The 25,145-nt window shown below is 43.0% G+C and overlaps 1 protein-coding gene across 1 annotated transcript in view; it reads right to left on the minus strand.

Moving 5' to 3' along the window:
* The window catches only part of LOC122791053 (hamartin-like), a 569,544-nt gene that overhangs the window by 378,637 nt on the left and 165,762 nt on the right, over nucleotides 1-25,145 (minus strand). Inside the window, exon 2 of the mRNA XM_044058830.1 lies at nucleotides 23,996-24,217. Within this exon, the coding sequence (XP_043914765.1) occupies nucleotides 23,996-24,101 (106 nt within the window). The 5' untranslated portion in view covers nucleotides 24,102-24,217. The remainder of the gene's footprint in view (nucleotides 1-23,995; nucleotides 24,218-25,145) is intronic.

Here is a 25,145-nt window from a genome sequence, read left to right on the forward strand (position 1 = left end):
GACTATACAGTAGAAATCACTGCCATCACCCAGCTATTATTTATCAGCTACTCAAATGCCCTTATGAAATGGTGTCCTATTATACTGTGCAATATTATTATCCAATGGTGAGTGCAACCAAACAGTCAAGACTTATTTGGAGTGCCTTGGTACAGTATCACTATATACATGCAATGTACTCAGAGATTAAATTATCTCTACACAAAACAGCCACAGTTGAAAGGTTTAAAAATATTTAATAATAAATAAAAACACAAGACAATACTTTTTACTACACAGTGCTAGTCAAGAGTTCAGAGATCACAGAAAATACTTAAAACAATACAGTAGAAAAGTTCTGACAACACAGAAAAACACTTAGTCTAATCTTCCTAATTCTTATCTATTTCTAAGAGAAAACACAGTTCTAAAATCCTACTTACATACAGACACAGGAAGAGTGGTGAGTTGGATGTTCTCAGGACAAATGCTCAAATGTTCTCATTCTTTCTGTGCTTAAATTGATAACACGGTACCACTAATTCATTTTAGATTACATAATTTCTTTCTGGTTCCCAGGCTAACAGACTCTCAGAAGCTAATTGCCCTTTTGATCTTGCAGCTAGTCAGGAACCAGAACAATAAAAGAAATTATACATGCAAATTCTAGCCATTAACTCTGGCCTCAAAATAATAGGCAGAATGCCTTTATCTAGACATCTGTGCTCCGAGTTTTGACATCAAAGAATTGACTTCTCATCTTTGTTACAGCAGAGTGCACTGTTGTTACATTTTTGCAGTTCCACATTTAACACACTTTTTCTCATTTAAGAACACACTTTTCCCATTTAAAAGAACATGCACGTGGCTTACATTAATATTTACAAATGACAGAATTATCTACAAAATTCTATCTGGCTAGGCTTGCAGCCTTCACCTTTCTTCACACATCCCCCCTGGGAACTCAAGCTAGTTTGTTAAGTGACCCTTGAGAAACGTTGCTTGAGAGGGTTAGATCCTCTGAGTATACCTTACCAAATTCCTTGCCTTGAGAGCCCATCTGCGTTGGCATTGCTAATCCCACTGCGGTGCTGCAATGACATATCATATGCTTGCAACCCTAGGCATTTTCCTGGCTGGCTCTGTATAACCATGTTAGGGGGTTGTGATCTGTCACTACAATGAAATTTCTTCCATACAGATAAGGCTGAAGTTTCTGCAGTGCCCACACTGTGGCTAGACATTCCTTTTCTACAGCTGCACAGCATTCCTCCCTGGGTTGGAGCCTACGACTGGGTGCTCTTCGTACAGCCCCTATGCCATGGTTTGAAGCATCCACCTGCACACCAAATTCTTTGCTGTAATCTGGACTGGCTAACACAGGGGGTCCTCCCAAAGCTTCTTTAAGCTTCTGGAACGCTTGCTGACATGCTGGGGTCCACACTACCTTATCTGGCTTGTTTTTCCTCATCAGGTCTGTGAGGGGAGCAGCTATGGTATGATAACTGGGGACGAGCTTTCTGTAGTACCTTGCTGTCCCTAAGATTGCCCTCATCTGCTTTTTGGTAACAGGTGCAGGCCATGCCTGAATGGTTTCTACTTTGGCAGGTCCTGGCCTGATCTTACTACCCCACACTCGATGTCCCAGGTAGGAGACCTCTGCCATACCCCCCTGACATTTGCTGGGCTTAATGGTCAACCCTGCCCTCTGTAGTCTGCCCAGCACCTCCCTGACATGTTGAAGGTGCTCTTGCCAGGAATGGCTGTAGATGGCAATATCATCTAGGTAAGCAAGAGCAAACCCTCCTGCTCCTGCTAGGATATGATCTACCAGCCTCTGGAAAGTCGCTGGAGCATTTTTCATCCCAAAGAGGATCTTTGTGAACTCGTACAAGTCAAAAGGAGTCACAAAGGCTGACTTCTATCCAGCACTGGAAGTCAAGGGCACCTGCCAGTAACCCTTGGTAAGATCAATGGTTGTAAGATACTTAGCCCCACCCAGCTGCTCTAGGGTCTCATCTGTCCTAGGTATAGGATAAGCATGCAACTCGGTGTGCCATTTAATTTCCTGTAGTCCACACAGAACCTGGTGCTGCCAATCCTTCTTTGGCACCAGCACCACTGGGGAGGCCCACGGACTGTTGGACTCTTGAATCACCCCTAGTTCCAACATCTCCTGTATTGACATCAAAGAACTGACTTTTCAGCTTTGTTATAGCAGAGTGCACTGTTGTTTCATTTTTGCAGTTCCACATTTAACACCATTTTTTCCCATTTAAGAGATCAAGCCTGTGGCTTATATTAATATTTACAAATGACAGAATTATCTACAAAATTCTATCTGGCTAGGCTGGCAGCCTTCACCTATTTTCACAACATGTATAACCAGATTTGCACAGCATAGCTTCATCATCACAACACACTAACAAGTTTAACACTGCACAAAGACTCAAAGCTTTGATGCCAACAACAGTGGACAGGCAACCAGAAATTTAAAATATGCGATTTCCTATTCCAGTTAAGAGGAACTCTCCCAAGAATGCATATAATTCTAAAGGAGGTAAAACGCATGAGATAATCTTCCCATAGTTAGCATGTGCAATGTACCTACTGAAATGATGCCCCCACTGCTATCCAGGTCACTCCCTTCAAAAATATCCAAAAAACATTGTGACAATGATAAAGAATCTAACAATTTCAATTTGAAGTTAATGGCAGGACCATCAGTGAACTCAAACTATGTCTAGTCATTAGGTTCACACATCTTAAAGCTCTGTGAGACATCAAGACTAATATCTAATTAGATATCGAGGGGAGGCAAACATTTGACAATATTAACAGAACACTGGTGATCCAGAGGGAAGCAGAATGTAAGGAAGTACCACTTTTATTGGTGGGACGTGATGCAGAGAAAGTATTTGACATAGTAGACTGGGACTTCATGTGCAAGGCAATGGAAGCATTTGCTTTCCCTGAAACAATTATAAGGTTGATTAGAAGACTAAATGAGGGATCGGAGGCACAAATTAAAAGTGGGTTGGGTCCTCTCCAATAATTTCTGCTCGAGTAGAGGAACCAGGCAGGGTTGTCCCCTTTCTACTTTGTTTGCATTATATTTAGAACCACTGGCAAAGAAAATAAGGGACTCATAAATTCAAGGATATAATTGGTATGGTAGTCAGGAAAAGCTAGTTCTATTTGCAGATGATATTTTATACATGACAAAGAAACAGAAAGGGACATTACAGTGTTATGGAACATTTTAAGATGGTTTCAAGTCTTCTGCGGATACAAAATTAATGACGCTAAAACAGAGGCAATAACAGTAAATTATGTACCCACACACGAACAGGTCCAACAATATCCATATTTATGGGGACATGATAAAATGAAGTATTTAGGAGTATGGATTAGAAATGACTCTGTGGTGGCAGCTAAGGATATGTGAAGAGAGTCTAAACAGAGGACAATACAAAAATTGAGAAACTGGAAGATTTATTATATGGATATGGATACCAAGATACAAGCCATTAAAATGTTTTAGTCCTTTTAGTCTTGTACACAGGTCAGACATACTTTTATCAACTGGAGAAGTTGTGGATAGCAATTTAAAAAGTTGAAGGATTTTATCTGGGAAGAGAAGACAGCAAGGGTCAAGTGAGATAAGCTGATTCTTCCAATACAACAAGGTGGACTAGGATTACCCAATTTGAGGGGGTATTTTAGAGCAACACAGTTAAGGCTCTTATACATAGCACAAGCAGAAAAAGTACAGTTTTGTACCTACCATAAATGTAGATGTCCGAACTGGATAGCATCTGCAGTCATAACAAGTGGGTTGTCCTGTCGTCAGGCAGCCCTGCAGTCGGCCGGATTCCAAAGTCCGGGTCCGGCTTCGGCTGATGTCGCACTCCACCCGACGTCATCTCTGTTGGTCTTCGGGTATAAAAGCATCAGCCGACGCCATTTTCCTCAGTGTTTCTTGCCCCAGATGCCAGTAGCCCTCTTGCAGGCTGAAAATTTGGATAGATGCCAATGTTTCCAAATAGATAGAGGTAAACACAACAATAAGCATATATGTACATATATACAAACAAATACACCATAAAGACTCCCCAACAGCTAGCTATTAGGAGGGTAAACACCCTAGGAGTACCACAGAGGGAAGGAGGGAGACTGCAGATGCTATCCAGTTCGGACATCTACATTTATGGTAGGTACAAAACTGTACTATGTCCTTCATGGATGCATCTGCAGTCATAACAAGTGCCTACAATACCATAGCCAACTAGGGAGGAGGATAAAAGTAGATTATGGTGTGTTTAGGATCCCTTGCAGTACAGCAGTGGCAAACCCTGCTCGGGATCTGGAATATAGAGGCAAATTATAATGCTTGGCAAATGTATGCACGGAGGTCCAAGTAGCCGCCTCAATAATGTCTTTGGTTGCCACAAGAAGGCTGTGGTAGTGGCTGTTGCCCTTGTAGAATGAGGTCTTATGTTCTGTGGAATTGGTTTTCCATGGAAGGAGTAACAGTATCTTATGCAATTTCCTATCCATTTGGAGATTGTCTGTTTGGAAATAGCTTTTCCTTCCCTTCCTGTTGCATAGGCTACAAAAGTTGGTCAGTCTTTCTGCTATTTTTGTTCTGTCCAAGTAGTAGCGTAGCTGTCTATGTACATCCAAGGTATGCAGTATTCTTTCCCCTCTGTTTTGTGGGTTGGGAAAGAAGGTAGGTAGGTGGATTGCCTGGTTTAAAGACACTCTGGATACCACCCTGGGCATAAATGTAGGATTAGTCCTCATGGACACTCTATCTTGGTGGAAGATTAGGAAGGGTTGCACTGCCATTAAGGCCTGAAGTTCTGAAACCCTCCTTGCTGAAGTAATTGCCAGTAGGAAAGCAGTTTTCCATGACAGGTGTTGTAGGTCTGCTGTTGCTGCTGGTTCAAAGGGTGATAGTGTCAACTTTTCTAGCACAAAGTTTAAATCCCAAGCTGGTAATGGTGGTTTCCTTGGAGGTTTTACATTTTTGATTCCTCTGAGGAACTGCCTGAGCAAAGGGTGCGAAAAAACAGGTGGATCAAAGCTGTATTCCGCTGAAATAGCTGATGCATGTATCTTGATGGAGGAGTAGGACAGGCCTGAATGAAGTAGTTCGGCCAGATACTCCAGAATGTTAGGCATATCTATGTTTGACACATCTTTTCCTCTTTCCGTACTCCAAATGACAAACCTTTTCCATTTTCCAGCATAGTTCCTTCTTGTTGAAGGTCTCGGTGCTTCAAGAATAATGTCTTTAACTCTTTGGGAAAGTTCTGGATTAGCTGCTGCTATGTGATGTTCCATGCAGTCAGTTGCAGCGTTTTTAGGTTTGGATGTATGATGCTGTAGTTGTTCTGAGTTAACATCAAAGGCATCAGAGGTATTGGCCACATTTTGTTCCGAGACATGCTCTTCAGTAGTGGGTACCAGTGTTGTCTTGGCCAGTTTGGAGCTATCAGGATTATCCTTGGACGTTCTTCCTTGATTTTTAGTAGTACCTTGTGTATCAAAGGAAGAGGTGGGAATGCATATGCTGTTAGGCCTTCCCAGTTGAAGGAGAGTGAGTCCACTTTCCATGCTAGTGGGTGGAATGTCCTTGTGCAGAATTTTTTGAGCTGGTGATTGAGAGGTGATGCGAATAGGTCTATCTGTGGCATTCCCCATTTCATTGAGATGGTCTTGAAGATGTCCGGGTGCAGCTTCCATTCGTGGGCATCCGAAGTGGTTCTGCTTAAAATGTCTGCTAGAGTATTGTCTTTCCCCGGTACAAATATTGCCTGTAACTGGATGTTGTAGCTGAGTGCCAGGGTCCACAGCTCCAAGGTCATTCTGCATAGGGGTATGAATGAGTGCCTCCCTGTTTGTTGATGTACCACATGACTGTGGTGTTGTCTGTCCTTATCATCAACTGGCCCTCTTTGAGAAATGGTTTGAACTTTTGGATTGCCAGTTTTACTGCCAGCATTTCTTTTAGATTGATGTGCAGGTGAAGTTGATCCTGTGTCCACAATCCTTGCACGCATTTGTCCAGCATGTGGGCCCCCATCCTAGGTCTGAAGCGTCTGTTGTGATGGTCTGGCTTGGTTGACATCTGCGAAAGGGTAGGCCTGGGTTTGACTGGCATGCCTGAGCCCACCATAGGAACTCCTGTTTTAAGCATGGAATTAGTGGGATTTCTGTTTCTAGACTGTGTCTGTGTTGGGACCATAAATTCTTTAGGTACCACTGTAGTTTCCTCATATGTAGTCTGGCAAATGGGACCAAGATTATGCATGATGCCATGAAGCCCAAGGCCTGCAGAACTTTTCTTGCTGTTAACTTGTTCAGTTTTGTTAGTGCCAAGAAGTAAAGAGGAAGTTCTTTTGTTTTTCTGTAGTCAGGAATGCCATTTGTTGTACTGTGTCCAATTCAGCCCAAGAATGTCCTTGTTTGGGATGGTATCAGCCTTGATTTTTGTAAATTGACTGTGTATCCCAGTCCTTGTAGCAAGTAAATGACCCTTTGTAAATCTGTTGTCAGCTTGCTTTTGTTGTCCCTTGTAGCAGGCAGTCGTCCAGGTATGGGTAAATTTGAATTCCCTGTAGTCTGCAATGGGCGATAACTGATGCCAGGCATTTTGTGAATACTCTGTAATAAGCCAAAGGGCAATGCTGAGAATTGATAGTGCTCTGATCCTGCAAGAAATCTGAGGTATCTTCTGCAGATTGGTCGAATGGGGACGTGCAGGTATGCCTCCTTGAGATCTAGAGTTACCAACCAAGACTCCTTGCCCAGCATGGGAAGAAGTTGCTGTAGGGTCAGCATTTTGAATTTTGGGACAATGATGTATGTATTTAAGGTGGACAGGTCGAGAATTGGTCTCCAACTTTTTTCCTTTCTTGGAACTAGGAATAGTCTGGAGTAGAACCCTTTCCTTGTTCTGCTGTTGGCACTCTTTCCACAGCTCTCATGTTTGCTAACTCCATTATCTGGCGAGCCTCTGTCTTTTGATGTGGAGGTAGATTTGGCATTCCTCTTTGACTGGGAAAGTGTGGAAGTGAAACCGGTAACCTTGATCTATGGTTTGTAAAATCCACTTGTCCTTTGTTATGTAGTGCCAGTTCTTTGAAAATAAGGTTAACTTTCCGCCTAGAGGAGCTGCTATTTGTTCCCTGGTAGGCGGATTTAGGATTAAGTCACTGTGGTTGTGCTGAAGTAGTAGCAGTGGCTGTGTCTGTGCCTCTGTTGTTACCTTGCCACTGTCGTCCTCTGTAGGCACCTCCTCTGGCTTGGTTTCTGCCTCTGGAACGTCTATTCCTGCCCTTGAAATTTTGTGGAGTCAGGAAAGGACCAATTTTGGCAGGCCAGTTCCTGCTAAACCTTGGGGCTGAACCTGCAAGAAATCTTTAACAGTTTGAACAGATTTTGCCTTTTCTTCCATTTTCTTCATAACCTGCTGGGCAGGTGTACCAAACAAACTTGTCTTGTCCATAGGAGCATCTAGCAACTTAGCTTTAACATGATCCGGTAAAGCATGTTCCTTTAGCCATGCATGCCTTCTTATCACTGTGCCTGTCATGGCTGATCTAAATGAAGCCTCCAGTGCATCATAGCCACATTTTAAGGAATGGTTGCTAACCTGTTGTATGTTATTTACCATCTCTAATACATGTTTCTTATCAAGAGATTCATCAGTGGTTAGTTTTTAGTTAACTGATCAAGCATAAACTCTTGGTATTGTATCATGTGAAACTGACAGTTTAAAGCTCTAGCTGAGAGAGTAGCTGAAGTGTAGACCTTTTTACCCCATCTGTCTAATGACCTTGCTTCCCTTTCAGAAGGGATAGGGTGTTTAGCTGTGGTCGCGGCTACTGCCTTGGGACCCTGGGATATAGTTTCTGGGTCTGCAAGTGGAGCCTTGTAAAGGTGGTGATGAGTATCTGGCACCCTGTAAAATCTGTCTGGTTTGGCAGGGGCTGGGGGTAAAGAATCTGGAGCGGAGCAAACATCATTGAAAGCATCATCCACCACAGAGAGAACAGGAGGTATAGCTAAGGGCCTGTGCTGTGGAAGGTGCAGAAAGGTCCTAAGTCTTTTTGGAGTCTGAAAATCCTGCTGCTGCCATTGGAACTGTTCTCGCATGGCATGCAAGGTTTCCCCAAAGGAGAATTCTTCTGGTGGGGAAGCAGCTGGAATGGATTCTTCAGCATCAGAATCTTCAAAATTGGAGAAGGGAGCCTCAGGCTGGTCAGTTATGTCTGATTCATCAGCAGAATCATCAGAAGACACTGGCTCAGGCGGCTCTGCCCTAGGTGTGTTCTCTTGGGGCTGAGAGGCCCTGTCTGGGTGAGAATGAGATCCTCTAATTAAAGAAATTAAATCTTCTGCCAAAGAAAGCATTTGAGAACTAGAAGAGGGCCTGGATGAGGGGGGTTTAACAGGCACTGTCTTAGTAGTCTTGGCTGCTTTAGCCCTGGCGAAGGCCTTAATGGACATGGCAGCAGGAGGCCTAGCAGCACCACGTGCTGGGGTAGAGACATCCAAGGGGATGGTGTCTGATAAGTCAACTACCGTAGTGGGTAAAATTTCTGAGGTCGATTCAAGAGTAGTAGCAGGGGCCTCAGTTGTAAGAATAGGTTCAGCTGTACTTAGATCAGTTTTCTCGGTTTCGCCGAAACCGAGACACTTTACCGTGGTTTTCGCCGAAACCGCGGACCGCGAGTGTCGGTCTTTATCTTCATTTTTGGGGTAGTCGGAGGATCCGACGGCATAATATACGCAAAATCAGAACCGAAAAACTGTTCTGCAAACTCCGACCGACGCCTGGTTGAAAGAGGCACAGGCCAAACAAGCTGCTACGGTGGGCTGGGCCTAAACAAGGCAGACAGTAAGAGTGGAAATCTTTATGAGGTATTTGTTTCCCACAGGTTAAGCAATTGTTAACTTTTTCTGACATCGGCTGAGGCAAGAAAGAGTCCCCAACGGGTACTTAGCTTTAGAAGTCTTCGTAGTATTCGGTAGAAGTAATCTCTGGATCCGACCGACCGGCACTTGCGAACAGCTTCTGCTTCACGCCACGCGGCAAGAAAGACTGAGGAAAATGGCGCCGGCTGATGCTTTTATACCCAAGACCAACAGAGATGACGCCGGGTGGAGGCGACATCAGCCGGACCCGGACTTTGGAATCCGGCCGACTGCAGGGCTGCCTGACGACAGGACAACCCACTTGTTATGACTGCAGATGCATCCATGAAGGACATCTATAATTCAAAGTGGAAAGGAATGATGCTGACATAGGGAGGAAGCTCAAAAAATAAGGAGAGACTGGAATTTTGGATGCAGACTCTTAAGAAGAACAACCAAAATCATAGAGAGCATTATATTCATAAAATAGCAGGGAGTATTCTAAGAACCAAACCAGCATGAGAATGGAGAAAAGAGATTTTGCAGATAGGGATGACTGTGGTTAGGGATACAGATAATAGGCAAGAGGGGGCTGGAATTTATTGGAGAAAACTGTCACAGAAACCAAGGTACTGGGAGCAAATAACTAGAAAGTGGCAAAGAATTTATTTGGACTTCAGGTTAGCGATTGCTTTCCCTGTTAAGGATTGATAACAGAGTATAGGCAAAAGAGAAAGAAATAGGGGGTTCCTAAATGAAAGAACAGCACTGGTAGAGTTTTTATTTTTTAACAGAATCTATGGTTAAAAAGGGAATAATTAGTAAAGCATATAAAATATTGCATGATGACTATAAGAATCAATCAGAGGAGGTTAGAAAGGATTGGGAACAGAGACTGGATAAACAATTCATAGAGAGACTTTGGGGGGGGTATATGTATATCTCCCAAACATGCAACAAAGTCTAAAGACTTGGCATCTTTGCCTGGAAGTGTTTACACGGGTATTTGTATACTCCAAGTACACTCCAAAGAACTTCTCCTCAGGTGGATAGCAAATGTTGAAGGTGTGACAGGCAAGAAAGTGATAGCTGAGAACATATTTTTTGGGAGTATAATGAGCTGACAGACTTTAGGGACTCCCTTCAGACCGCTCTATCGGAGATGCTGGGTGAGCAGACTGGACTGACTGGGGAGATGACTTGCGCTACAGAGCTGGAATTTCCTAGACATAATTATGGTGGTTGCCAAAAAAGTAATTACTAGAAAATGGAATTCAAAGTCTAAACCAACTTTACTAGAAGTAGTGAATATAGTAAGAGAGAGAGAAAACAACTGGAAATGGGATCTTTAGAAAAGGGAAGGAGCAAACTACATAGGAAAAAAATGGGAATTGTGGGAGCAATATATGCAGAGCAGGAACAAGAGGCAAGATTTGAATGAGCCATATAATGCTTAACTGACAATGACTGGATGGTTTATAAGTGATGTACAATGTTTGCAACTACAGTTATTTCAGTGGTGTCCGTGATGTTAACTGTTTGCAACTAAAGTGGTATCATTTTGTATGTTTTTCATTTACATAAATGTAAGATTGCCTTTGTCATATGTGAAAATTTAATGAAGATTTTGAAAAAATATATATATGTAATTAGATATCCTAGTCTTAAGGGGTTAGCCCACGTATGACCTCCAGTCTGTGCAGCAGTGAACAAATGAGGGGAGATACCCGGTCCTGCACAAGTCTTGCATCTACTACACAGACCTGAGACATCTTCTGATACACGTACACTTGTGGAGATCTAAACAGATTTCACTGGCATCACAACAAGGTTGAGTGCAGTTACTTCAGACAGTGGACTAAGTTCTGTGCCTGAAACAGCTGTGCTAACACAAGGAGCAGCAAGCAGTGATTTTGGAAATGTTCCTTTTAGTCCCTTACATATGCTCTTCATTATTTGTATTATCAGTGCCAGATGATGCACTAAATGAATCTTCAAAAATGACACTACAGACATATCTTTCAGAGCAGTTGTTCCAGCAAACTTGCTAGGCAAATGCAGTGATGTACAGTATTATCATACGCAGTTAAAACTAACATTGTTTTTTCAACATATTGGAAGCATACAAATTGGAAATTATGTACTTACCGTAACTTGGCATCTGTGTTGTCCATTTTCATTCTTCCTCACTGATGGGTCACGGATCTGACTCTCTGATCCGACTCGGCTGCATTTTTCAGACTTGGATCCCAGTCTCAAGCTCCTCCTTTCTACCCATAACACTCCACACCTTCTCCAGCTTCCTCAGATCGAGTCTGCTGCCTTATTACCTACTAAACAAAGACAGAAACAGAGAAATCACAGGCTCAAACCAGGAATGTGAAGACTCCTATAGGATCCTCTAGGAGCAACTAGGTTGGGAGATGGTTAGGAGGGAAGGTGAGGAAGACTGAAAATGGACAACACAGATACCAAGTTATGTAAGTACATAACTTCCACATCTCATGATGTACTTTTCATTCTTCCTCATTGATGGGTCAGAGTCCCCAGCAACGTAACCCTTGGGCAGTCTCACGGAAGGATATGCCGAAGCATGTCGAACCAAAGGAAGCTATACTTTTGGAGATGCTGTCCAATTTATAATGCCTCACAAAGTTATGAGTCTTTGACCAAGTGGCAGCTGCATAAATTTCAACAATCAACGTTCTAGAGGAGAAAGCAGATGACATAGCTACAGATGTAGCAGAATGGGCATTAGGAGGGCGAGGTAATTCCAAACCATTATTTGAATAGATCAGTGAAAAGTACAGTTGTGTACACTTACCATAAATGCAGATGTTCGAGTGAAATCACTGTTGCAGCCATTACATTTGGGTTATCCGCTTGCAGGTAGCACTCAGTCAGCCTGACTAACAAAGTCTTGGGTCCTGCGTCGGTTGCTGTCCCTTCTTCCATGATGTCAGATCGTCAAGGGTATAAAACATGCAGGCGACATCACTGCATCAGTTTTTCTTGCCCCAGATGTCAGGTGCCTCCCTAATGGGAAGCAATTAAATATAAAAGTACAAAGATATACCTCCAACAAAAAAGCAAATACACCAAAAAGGCTTTTAAGCATAGTAAAGGAAAGTAGAGGTATAGCCAAAAGAAGTTAGGAGGCTGGAGGGAGGGTAACCAGGACTGCAACAGTGAATATACTTGAACATCTACATTTATGGTAAGTGTACACAACTGTACTATGTTCTTCGTGTTTCATTGTTGCAGTCATTACATTTGGGTAGATTCCCAAAGCTATGGTTGGGAGGAGGAATTTAGATAGCATTAGGGCCAGCTATAAGGCCCTGCAAGACTGCAGTGGCAAAGCCAGCTATGGATTTAGAGAAAATTGACAAATGATAATGCTTGGTAAAATATGTACAGAACTCCAGGTAGCAGCTTCTAGGATGTCCCTGGTAGGGACGCCTCTGAGAAAGGCTGTAGAGGTAGATGCAGCCCTGGTGGAGTGAGGTCTGATCCCCTGGGGGATAGGTTTTCCATGATGCTTACAGCAGAAATGAATGCAATGGCTTATACATTTAGAAATGGTTTGCTTTGAAACAGCCTTCCCCTCTGCCCCTGCAGCAAATGCCACCAGCAGTTGCTAAGATTTCCTTTGAGGTTTAGCCCTGTCCAAGTATAATCTAAAGTTGTCTGTACACATCTAAGGAATGCAGTATCCGTTCCCCTTTATTCTGTGGATTGGGAAAGAAGGTTGGCAAATGAATGGACTGATTAAGAGCCACACTGAACACCACCATAGGCATGAAGGATGGATTGGTTCTGAGGGACACCCTGCCCGCATGAAAGATGATGAAAGGCTCCACTGCCATAAGGGCCTGTAATTCAGACACCCTTCTAGCTGAAGTGATTGCTAAAAGGAAAACTGTTTTCCAAGAAAGAAATTTTAAGTCTGCAGTAGCAGCTGGCTCGAAAGGAGGCAGACTGAGTTTCTCCAAGACAAAGTTAAGGTCCCAGGCTGGGGTTGGAGCTCTCCTGGGTGGTCTCAAATTTTTGGCCCCTCTGAGGAACTGCTTGAGCAGTGGATGAGAGAAGAGGGGAGGTTCTGTGTTATAATGAGCTGAAATGGCTGAGGCGTGAATTTTAATGGAGGAAAAAGACAGGCCCTTGTGAAGCATCTCAGTTAAGTATTGTAAAATCTGAGGTAAATTGGGCGCTGCTGTGCCCATCACTTGAGATTGGTTCCAGGCACAGAATCCAGGCACAGAATCTTTTCCATTTTTCAGCATAAGACTTTCTAGTACTAGGCCTCCTTCCCTCTAAAATATCCATCACAGGTTTGCTGAGGGATGGTAAAGTTAGCCCGTCTAAGTTTTAATAAATTACTGATACCCAAAGGAGAGATTAAGTAATTAGCCAGGCTGCAAGGCTCAGTGTTAGAAGCTGAGGGTGCAGAATCTGGTTCTCCAGCTGACACAGCAGGGAAGGAGTCTGAGGTAGGTGCCATGGAGATAAATGTGACACACTGCGAAAAAGGAGGTACCAGTGTTGACGCGGCCAGTCTGGAGCAATCAAAATCATCCTTGGTTTGTTCCGTTTGATTTTTAGTACTTTGGAGAGGACAGGCATAGGCAGGATGGCATAGACCGATAGGTTTTTCCAGCTGAAGGACAAAGCATCCACTTTCCAGGCTTGTTTGTAGGGAGTCCTTGTGCAAAATGTGTCCAATTGGTAGTTCTGGGGAAAGGCAAACAGGTCTATATCTGGAGTCCCCCATTTGCTTGTCAACATGTTGAAAGTCCTTGGTTCCAGTTTCCACTCATGTGGGTCCATGAGGTTTCTGCTTAGTCCGTCTGCCAGTGTATTTAATTTTCCTGGCAGGAATTGAGCTTGTAGGTGCACTTGGTAGCTCAAGGCTGTGTTCCACAATGCCATGGCTAGTCTGCAGAGGGGGTAAGAATGTGTACCCCCCTGCTTGTTTATGTACCGCATAACAGTGGTTGTCTGTCTTTACCATTAGTTGTCCTGGAAGAATGTGGTCCTTGAAGGCTGTCAGAGCATTCTGTACACCTAACATTTCTTTATGATTGATATGCAGGTGCATTTGACTTGGGTTCCATTTGCCCTGAATGCACTTCTCTGCCAGGTGAGCCCCCCAGCATAATATGATGCGTCTGTTAGGGTTTGGGCGGCAGGGGTTGGTGTAAAAGGTAGTCCCTTGTTTTGGTGGCAGGCCTCTGCCCACCAAAGGAACTCTAGGCGTAGGCAAAGTATGATAGGAATCATTGTTTCTAGGTCCTGAGAATGTTGACACCATAGGCTTTTCAAATACCACTTAAGTTTCCTCATATGCAGTCTTGCATATGGAATTAGAAGAATGCAGGAGGCCATGAACCCAAAGGCCTGCAGTATTTGTCTTGCAGATAAGCACTGTTTTTGTGGCCACTTGTTTGAAGTAGGTTGTCAAATGAAATTGTTTCTCTGGCGTGAGGTAAGCCATCTGGGAAGTTGCATTCAAGCTTGCTCCCAGGAATATAATTTGTTGACAGGGTACCAGTTGCAATTTCTTTTTGTTTATGGTGTACCCCAGACAAGTTAGAACCCTTTGTACAAAGGCCAGATAATTCAAAAGTATGTCCTGGCTTTCTGCCTGAATTAGACAATCGTCCAGGTATGGGTATATTTGAATATTTCTTTGCCTGCAAAATACAATAACTGGAGCTAGGCACTTTGTGAATACCCTGGGCGCAGTAGATAAGCCAAAGGGCAGTGCAGAGAACTAATAGTGTGTGTTGCCTGCTTTGAAGCGTCGTATCTTCTGCAAGATTCCCTGCTTGGGATGTGCAGGTATGCTTCTTTTAAATCTAGTGTTGCCAACCAGGCATCTTTGCCTAGCATAGGAAGTAATTGGTGAAGAGTCAGCATCTTGAATTTTGGAATCTCCAAAAAGGTGTTTAGAGTGGACAGGTTCAGGATAGGACTCCATGAATTGTCTTTTCTGGGTACCAGGAAAAGTCTTGAGTAGAAACCTTGTCCTTTTTCCTCTTCTGGTACCAGTTGAATAGCCCCCATGCTTAAGCAAGAAAGTACTTGTTTTTAGGCCTCTGCACACTGATTTGGGGGTAGGTCCGGCCACCCGCTTGGTGTTGGCAACGTGTGGAAGTGAAATATTTATCCCTGGGACACTATATTTAAAACCCATTTGTCCTGGGTAATGAGTTCCCAATTCTTTGCATGAAGAGCAATCTTTCCCCCAAAGGGTCAGTCAGTTGAGAAGTGCTTGGAAATTTTAAAAAGAAGTCATTGAGACAGTTTATCATAGGGGGGAGTCTTATTATTCCCAGATCTGGAAGTGGAGGCCCCCCACTGCTTAGTTCTGCGTGTCCCCTGTGACTGAAGCCTGGGGTTTTTGCTGTGTCTGGGTTTGGCTTGAGAAGACCTGGAAGGCGCTGGAAAGGACCAGTTCTTAGAGGGCCAGTGTCTATTAAATCTAGGAGGCTGAACTTGTACAAAATATTGAACAGTTTGCATAGATTTAGCTTTATCTTCCATCTTTTTAAGAACTTCCTCAGCCTTGTTGCCAAACAGGCGGTCATGATTTAAAGGAGCATCCAACAATTTAGCTTTAACATGATTAGGCAAAGATTGCTCCTTAAGCCAAGCATGCCTTCTGAGCACAGACCCAATAACAGCAGCCCTGCAAGAGGCCTCTAATGAATCAAAACCACATTGCAAAGCAGGTTTTCCAACTTGTTCAGCAGAATGCATTAAATCCTGTAATTCTTTATTTTCCACACAGTCAGGAATCAACATAATTTTCTGTTTAAGCAGTCCAATAACATGTTGTTGATACTTTAACATATGAAACTGGCAGTTTAAAGCCCTAATGGCCAAGGCTGCAGAAGTATAAACCTTCTTATCCCATCTATCCAGCGCCCTGGAGTCTCTATCAGAAGGGGTAGGATTTTTAGCAGTAGATACCTTAATGCCTTTGGGCCCCTGTGAAACAGTGTCTGGATCGGCAATAGGATTTTTAAAAAGGAACTTGTGGGACTTAGGGACCCTGTAGTATCTGCCAGGTTTTCTGGGAGCAGGAGGCAGGGAATCACGGGCCAAACTAGATTCCGAGAAAGCATCATCAACAATGTCTAGTACAGGAGGAATAGCTAAAGGCCTATGCTGAGGTAGGAGAAGGAAATCCCCAAGCCTCTTTTTTGAATCAGAAAAATCCTGGCTTTCCCAGTGGAAATGCTCCCTTAGAGTATATGTAAGGTTTCCCCACAAGAAAATTCCTCAGGAGGGGAAGCAGAGGGAATGGAATCCTCTGCATCAGAATCTTCATAAGTAGATAAGGGCAAATCCAGATCATCAGAAAAAAACAGAATCTTGATCAGAAGATTCATAATCAACTTCAATCCTAGGCCTCTTAGAAGGGGGGGTTGGCTACCCCTGATTAGAGTTATTAGATCTTCAGCCATACTTATCATTTGTTTTTAGGCATAAAGGCCTGAGCATGTGGCCTGGGCGTCGTTTTTTTTAGGCATGGATCGAGATTTAGGCCTAAGTAAAGAATGAGGCGTCGATTTAATATGCAAGTCCATAGGTCTGAATACACCTTCAGAAGCTGGTGCTTGCACAGTGGCTCTGGACCCATCCGAGAGACATCCACACGTTCCATAGCTGAAACATCTCGCAGCATACCGGACTCTGAATGGGTCTCAGTAAAGGCCTGCGAATCAGAAGTAATGGGTATCAGGGGCTACGAAAGTGCCTCACTGAGTACCGGCGAACTGGCGACTGGCTTAGAAGAAGCGTCGTCGGCAGTTTTGGACTTCGGCATCCTGTCTCTGTCTTTATCTTTGCATTTTTTCAGAATCCCGGTAGTCGGATGGCTAACAGACGACATTTCTGGATAATTAAACAGAGAACCGAAATATTTAGAGGTGAAAATATACCGACGACAGATAGTGTGCTGATTAAATAAAGCACAAAACCGACAGCAAGGTACGTCGTGGTCAGGGCCTAGGCAAGGAATACAGTACGAGTGAAAATCTTTATGAGGTATTTGCTTTCCACAAGTAATGCAATTATTAACTTTTACCGACATCGGTAAGGAGCAAGAAAAAGTTTCCCCAATAGGGTACTTAGCTTTAGTTGAACACTTTGGTTCTGAAACTCGAAAATGAAAATTTCAGGAGTCGGCTAACCGGCACTTGCGAACTGCTTATGCTTCAGGCACTGCAGGGCAAGAAAGACTGATGTAATGGCGTCGGATGGCTAGATTAATTCTGGAGACTGCCTTAGACGGTTTAGGCACAAAGGATACAAATAGCTGATCAAACTTTCTGCATTGTTTTGTTCTATAAAGATAGAAACATAGATGTATATGCATGTCAAGAACATGCAATACATATTCACCCTTATTGGGAAGAAGACAGACAATTGTATGGACTGATTAATATTACTCTCACTAGCTAGCTACTTTAGGCATAAAGGATATGTTGGTATGAAGGGACAGTATCCTTATGAAAAATAATGTAAGGTGGTTTGGATAAGGAGGCTTGAAGTTCAGAAATTTTCTTTGCTGATGTAATAGCTACTAAAAAGATAACTTTCCATGACAGGAATTTCATATTACAAGTGTTTACTGGTGCGAAAGGTTTTTGAGTCAGACCTTGAAGTATAACTGAGATCCCAAGAAGGAAAAGGATCCTTTATAGGAAGTCTTAGCAGAAAAATCCCTTTCATGAATGTCTTGCATAGTCTGGAAGTAAAAAGGGAACAAGAATTATTTCCAGTGTGAAAGTTGAAAATAGCCACCAACTTGAAGTTTTATAGTGAAAAACTACTTCCTTCCTTAAAAAGAGAAATAAGAAAAAGAAAGCTGGCTGAAACTGGAACTGAAAAAGGATCAATATTCTCTTTGGCAGTCTATATAATAAATCTTTTCCATTTACTTCTTGGTAGATGCTTTTTCAGAAGCTAAAACTATATCACAAACTGGGGAAGTAAGCCTGGACCTTCGTACACTCACTGGAAGTGGTGTAACCATGCAGTTAGCTTGTGGGTGTAGAGACTGGGGTGGTGAATCTCTGACGGGTGAGATATGAGGTTCTGACTGGCTCCAGAATCCAAGAAGGGTATTTCAGGTGAGCCCAGAAAAAGGGGAACCAAACCTGACAAGGCCAAAAGGGGGCAATGAAGATGATGGAGCTCTTCAGCCTACTGCCTTTCTGCAGGAATATCGGGATCAAAGGAAACAAAGGATAAGCATAAAGGAGACCGGTGACAAATGGAGAACTAGAGCATCCCTCGGTGACGCCCACGGAGGGGGGATCAGAGCAAGTACCTACTGCTGCTGTTGTTTTGGGGGCAAGCAAAGAGGTTGCAGCAAGGCTGCCCCAATGGCTGAAAATAAAATTTTCTACTGACTGATTGAGGGACCACTTATGAGGGGTCAGGATGGACCTGCTGAGTTTGTCTGGAAGCACGTTGGATTTCCCCAGTATATGGGTTGCAACTAGAAAGCGGTCTGTAGAAATCGCCCATTCCCAGTCCCTCATCACCTCTCTGCATAATGGGTGAGAATGGGTTCCTCCTTGTTTGCTGATGCACTAGACTACTGACATGATGCCGGTGTGTACTGCAATAGTCCCAAAGGGGGGGCTGTCCTGAAAGGCTTGCAATGTTAAAACTGCTTTCATCTCTAGAACACTGATATGCAAACTGGTCTCCGAAGAAGACCACTTGCCTTGAACCATCTTTCCCTTGAAATGACTCCCGCCCCACCCTAGCTGGGAAGAGTCTGTGGTCACTGTGGCTGTGGGTGGAGGAAGAAGGATCAGCCTGCCCAGGAACAGGTTGTCCAAATGAATCCACCACTGAAGATGACATCTGTAAACTGGAGTTAACTTGACAGGAACAGATAACTGCTGGTAAAGAATAGACCACTGAACAGCTAATGTCCACTGGAGGATTTATATAAAAAAAGCCTTCCTAAGGGAACTAGGATGATGGCAGCTGACAGAGCCAAGAGCTTGAAGTATCAATCTTGCTGATGGAGATGGTAGAGAGAGTATGTCCCATACTTGGCTTCTCAAAGATCTTATATGATGTGGAGGCAAAGAAACCATTGGTGTGATGCATCCAGAAAGGCACCAATAATTTCCAAATTCTGAACTGGTGACAGGTTTGATTCAGTAAGGTTTATGGTAATGCCCAGGGAGATGAAAATCTGAAACAAATAATCTCTGGCCTGAAGTAGCTGATGCCGGGTTGGGGCAGTTAGAAGCCAGTCATTCAAATACAGAAACACCTGGAAACCTTTCAACCTGGGGGCTGTGGTGAGTCCAAAAGGCAGAGCTCTGAATTGGTAATGACTGGCTCCCAGTCTGAAGGGCAAATAATTTCTGGAGCATCTGTCTATTTTGATGCGATAGCAAGCATCCTGAAGGTCTATACAGCACATCCAATCGTCCTTGCGCAACAGCGGTACAACAGACTGAACCATAACCTTCTGGAACTTTGACGTCTTTGCATACTGCTTTAGATTGCTCAAATCTTGAATGGATCTCAGGTCCTCCATTTTCTTTGGCACTAAAAGGAAGCAGGAGAAAGTTCCAAATCCTCTTTGTTTGGTTGGGACTTCTTGGATGACTCTTTCACGGCAATCATTGAATTTCCTTTACAGCCTGCTCTCTCTGACTGGGTGGTACGTTGGAGACTTTATTTTGTGCCACTGGAGGTAGAAGGAAAAGGGAATGCAACAACCTCTGGACATCACGCTTGGCACCCAGGCATTTGCTGTCTGATTGGTCCAGGGAAAAACAACCCCCAACTTCCTCCAAAGATGGACTGTCAGGCAGCACTTCAGGAGGACTGATGGGGCCCGTCAGAGAAGGGTTCTCTGAAGCCCTGATTCTGCAGACCCACTCTGCCTCTGGGGTGGCATCCACCACTGAATCTTCCTCCTATGCCTCTGACGGAAGAATGCCCACAGTGATCCTGAAAAGGCCCTTGAGATTTTCAAAACCAATTCTTCTAAACACCTCCCTAATTTCTAGAAAAGGTCCATTGAGGGGCAGAAAACTTGATCCCAATGGCAGATAGGGTCTTTTCTTCCTGTTCGCTTGTGGGCAAGAGTTTCTTTGACAGATGGCCCAAACAAAGAGGAGCCATCAAACAGAGGATTAACAAAATAGGCACTGAAATGTTCCACAAAGTCAAAAAGCCTCACTCAGGCATGCCTTCTGACAGCAATACCTGAGCCAGCTGCCCGTGAGGTGCCCTCCGCAATGTGGGAGATAGGTCTCATCAAGGAATTAGCCACAGAAGCATGAGTTGCCAATTGGGGAGAAGCTTTCTTAAAGTCCTCATCCAACAGTCTCTGCAAGAGAGATGGAAAGTTCCTTGTCCAAATCTCTCTGCAATCAAGTGAAATGTGCCAAGTAATTTAACTATCTCAGCTCAAAGGTAGCGGAGGCATACATGAACTTACCAATCCTGTCCACTGCTCGAAATTGCCCGTTTGCCAATGGACAGAGGAGCTTTGTTCGGCTAGCTCCTTTTAGTGGCTGCTGCCACCACAATGCCATCAACAGAAGCACCTTTCGTCCAATGCAGTCTGTCTTTAGGGGGGATCAAGGAATTTGTCAGGGTGCTGGAGGACTGATTAGATTGTCTGGCTCCTTCCAAGCCCAGCGAGAAACAATCAATGAGTTTATCCAGCAGGGGTGTCACCCAAGACATAAATGGGCCCACCCCGAAAGCTTCCAAACACAAACCTCTTCAGAAGAGGAGGAGGTTGGGCTGACCAGCCACCTTTCTAAGGATCTCCAAGATGTCTCCAAAGGACACATCTCGTGGTGATCATGGGGGATCCTTCTCCCTCATCAAAGTCTACGTCTTCGGTGAGGGACTCCATCTGGAAGTCTATATGCCTCGTCTTGCACATTTTCTTTCAAGGAACCTCCTCTGTAGGGTGTTCAGGGAAGGTATTGGAAGAAAGGGGGGCTTCCTCAGGGGGAAGGCAGTGGAGCCTTCTTGAGGTAGGCTGATCCTGGACAGGAATGATAGGAATGATGAACTCAGCACTCTGATCTAGTGAAGGATGAAGGGAAAGATCGGAGATAAGGGAGGTCAGCTCTCTGAGAAGAGAAAGCAGTTTCTACAATCTGGAAAGCATATGAACCCAGAGAAACTACCCCCCATCTGCCCTGGAGCCAAAACAGTCTAAGAAGAAAGGACGGGAACAACTCCTGATCCGTGATCTCCAAAATAAAATCAGACCAAAGCTGTCAAGGGCCAAAGCACAGAGGAAGGCACGGATGTGAGAAGGTCAGAGCTGAACCCCCACCCCCAGATCCAACACTCACATCATGGATCCAAGACCCACTCTGATTTGATGAAATCGAAGCATGGCTTGCCAAGGTAGCCATCGGGGTCGAGGAAAGAAGCTTCCTTGGACCAAAAGCCAACTCTCCTGGGTACATAAGATCCTGGGGCTTTGAGATCACTGGCCGGATCGGAGAAGGAGACTGAATCAGTTTAGCAAGGGCACTCAGATCTGAGAGGGGACGGAGCTGGCAACCCCCAAATGAATTTGAGCACTGAGGAACCTCCGCATTATCCTGTCTATATCAACATCAAATAGGCCCCAAGAGGACCTTGAGGAAGCTATGGATTCAAGCTTTGAATGTTTGGTGGAAGTTTGTAATAACTTAGAGGACAACACTGGAGATACTGCTCTCATAGAATACTCAGGTGTTTGGCTCCTAACTCTCAGATATGAAGTCTTCCAATCCAAGGTAGACGTAGATGGCCTAAGAGAACTAACTTAAGTAATGGTTCTGGTCAGATCCAAAGTGTGTTTTGGATCCGATGGGGCAGAAGTAGGTCCTGGATCCAGCATGATCAGATCTGAGGTCTTAGATGATTTTGGAGGAGGCTTCAAGGTATGCCCCTAAGGACTTTTGAGGACTTTTCCTGAACTCCGAAGACCCAGCACGACTCTTAGAGGGGGTTCAAGCCACTGGTGAAGAGGATGAAGATGGCAAAAGTCCTTTCAATATCAACTTGTTTCTACAATTGTTAATGGCTTGAAGATTAAAGCTCTCACAAATGTCACAAGCGATCGCAGATGATCTGGTCCTAAGCAATATACACATCAAACTGGGGAATTTTGTGCCCACAATCTCAGCAGCTCTTAAATCCTGCTGGTTTACCTGACATAACTCTAAAAATGGAAAAGATACAGTCCAAAGCCAACAGATCACACAAAAGACAAAATTTAAGATAAACTTTAACTATTAGAAATTTTTTTTTTTTTTAAATAACTGAATCTAATACAAAGTGAAACACATTAAGAGTGCAAACAGAAGCAGAGGTGCCGACGGCCCTGGGAAAATCTAACTGGGAGGGTAGGAAAGAGAAGATAAACTACCAGCAATGAATGTAAATCAGATTATTAACAAAGTGAAAAATTAAACTCACCGCCATCATTTCTCAAACTCAAGACTGAGAATCCATGTCTGAAACCAATAGGCGGCAAATGAGATCTGATGAAGCTGGGGAAGGTGTAGAGCATTATGGGTAGAGGGAGAAGCTTGATACTGGGATCCAAGTCTGAAAAATGCACAGAGTTGGATGAAAAGGACATCATCAGATCAATAGTTTCTCACTGTTAAAATATAAAGCCTGGTGTTTAATACACTAACTGCTTCCAAATACTGTGTGGAAAGACACAAAATTTAATAACCTTTTTTTCCCCACTCAAAAAAAAAACTATTCTGGCTAAAAGTAGAATCTGACTGTATGTCACCGTATTATTGATAGGCCATGTAGCAAGTTTAGGATTTTTTTTTCTTTCTTTGTAAAAATTCATATAGAAGGATCCCCCTTTCCCACTAAAAAAGTAACATATCACTGTGCATAACAAAATGTCTTGTGATCGGTTAATATTCTGTTTTTCCTCCACAATTTTCAGCAGCAACAAAATCTCTCTCTTCCACTCTCAGATACCTACAATAAAGTATGTCAGTAAACGTAATGTCTAATTACCTGCAACATATTCCTTACCCAATATAGTACTGTTAAGATTTTGTTTTGTACTTTGTAAAATTGCCGACAGCAACTGGAGTTCTCTTATCCAAGCTGAAAACACTATGCATTTCCACTCTAAATATCAAAAAAGTGTCTTACGATCTGCCACAGTACTCCTGGTGCTGTAGGGATTTTATTTTCCTGGTGGATTTTCCAACATTAAAAGAAACTCAGACATATCTTTAAAGGAAAACTCCACTCTAGAACTAAAAAAATCTTTTTTTTTTTTTTCATTCTTTGTTTCCTGACCTATTTTAACAAACCTCAAAAACCAATCTAAGTGCTTCACTTGTAATTTTAGCCAGTTTTCCACAACATGGATACCAATGGTGCTTGATGTATCAATGTGATCTTATTCTACCTCAACCCTTTCTCTTTCCCATAATGTTTTGTATGACTCATGCCACATGTAGGAAAGTAACTGTGAATTCCCATGCCATTGACATACAATGGGATTTGTATGGGTCACTGTTATGTTTCTTACCTTATGTAAAAGGACTGCTTCTTTTCTGTCTCTACTCACCTTCATTTATGTCTGGCTCAGCTTGTTTTATACTATATCCAGAAGATATACAGCTACAGCCAGAAAAGTAGCTAAATCACAGGCCTTTGTTCAGGGTTTTCTTTTGTAGTCCAAGAGGAAGTGACAGTCCCCTCTCCCCACGCTACTGCAGAAGTGTTAAAACTGTCACTGCACTGACAGACCATTGCAGAAACAATTCCTCACAACTTAGGGAACACAGAAAAAGGGCACTGATTGGCCAGCAATGCCCCATTAGTATATGGCAAGGAAGGATAAGAGAGTAGCATGTTTCACGTTTTTTTTTTTTTATTGTATACATTTTCCTAACAAAATGCATTCAAGAAAAAAAATAATTTAACAGTACTTCAACTTGCAAAACATTCAAATTACCCATATACCTACTTCTCTATGAAGCAATACACTTCAATTATTTACTTAGGCTCTCAGTGCTTGAACTATGCACCTTACCTGTGTTAAGGTTATCAGTGATGCATAGTTTGACATCTTCTAGCACCTGGAGTTCTGAGGACTTCAGTAGATGAAGAAGGTCCCCCACACTTGTCTGCTGTGCCATTCTGTTGTCAGTGTGCAAGTGTACCTGAGCTTTACGTCCAAAATTCAAAAGCCGACATCAATTTCAGGCTCAGTTCTGCCAGAATGAATGTGCAGTCTCCACTGAAGTGGGGAACACTGAAAAAAGGAAAAGATTCCATTTACTATAATGACGTCTTATTTTAATTCAAATTGCTAACTGAACAAAAGTACATGTGAATAATGCATTTCTGCAAACTCGGCCCAGTTTCTGCAGCATCATCCAATACCTGGGATCATACGAATAAATCAAAATGTCAAATGTGACACATTAACAAAATGAAACCATTAAAGTAAAAATTTATAAAGACGATTTTTCCCACCAACAACAAAATATTGCTTACTTTATCCTTACTCTCTGAATTTAAGTTTTGTCTTCTACAACAGAATCGGCAAATTACAGCATACGTTTATGTTAGCTAAAACAAGCATGTTGTATTCTTTAATTACTAATTCTGAATCCTAGTGAATCAAGTGCTCTTAATTTAAGGAAATTATACCTTTGGGGTAAAAAAAAAAAGTGTTTTTATGAAATGTACATTTCAACACTTGTATTTGCAAGTCATCATGACCTACAAAGCAGCTAAAACACTGTGGAACAGACAACAGATAAAGCTTTATAAAGCCTGCAGCCTTAAAGGAGGTGGCAGTCCTTAGCATGAACTTAAGACATGGAGCCAAGCTGCTCACGTGGCTCTTCAATCTATTTGTAAACTTTAAGCCAAGTAGTCTTAACGTTGTGACTAAACAGATATGCCAGTGAAGTAGAGAAATCTGAGACTATAATCCTCAGGTGGTAATCTAATAAACAGTAAAAAAACAAAACTATAATTAGTAATACCTTGTATATCAAGCAAATGGATATCACTCATTTGCAGAACATGGAAAATTAACAGTGCTTAAATACATTACATGCAAGACCTGTCAGAAAACAGCTATGCAGTGGAAAAATATAAGATCACATTTTTCCCCTCATTTCCTCACATTCACTTCACCCGACACACAAGGCTGCAGCAGAGCCAAAGCT

Source organism: Protopterus annectens, chromosome 16.part0 (assembly GCF_019279795.1).
Source record: "Protopterus annectens isolate FY-2018-M chromosome 16.part0, PAN1.0, whole genome shotgun sequence".
Lineage (NCBI taxonomy): Eukaryota > Metazoa > Chordata > Ceratodontiformes > Protopteridae > Protopterus > Protopterus annectens.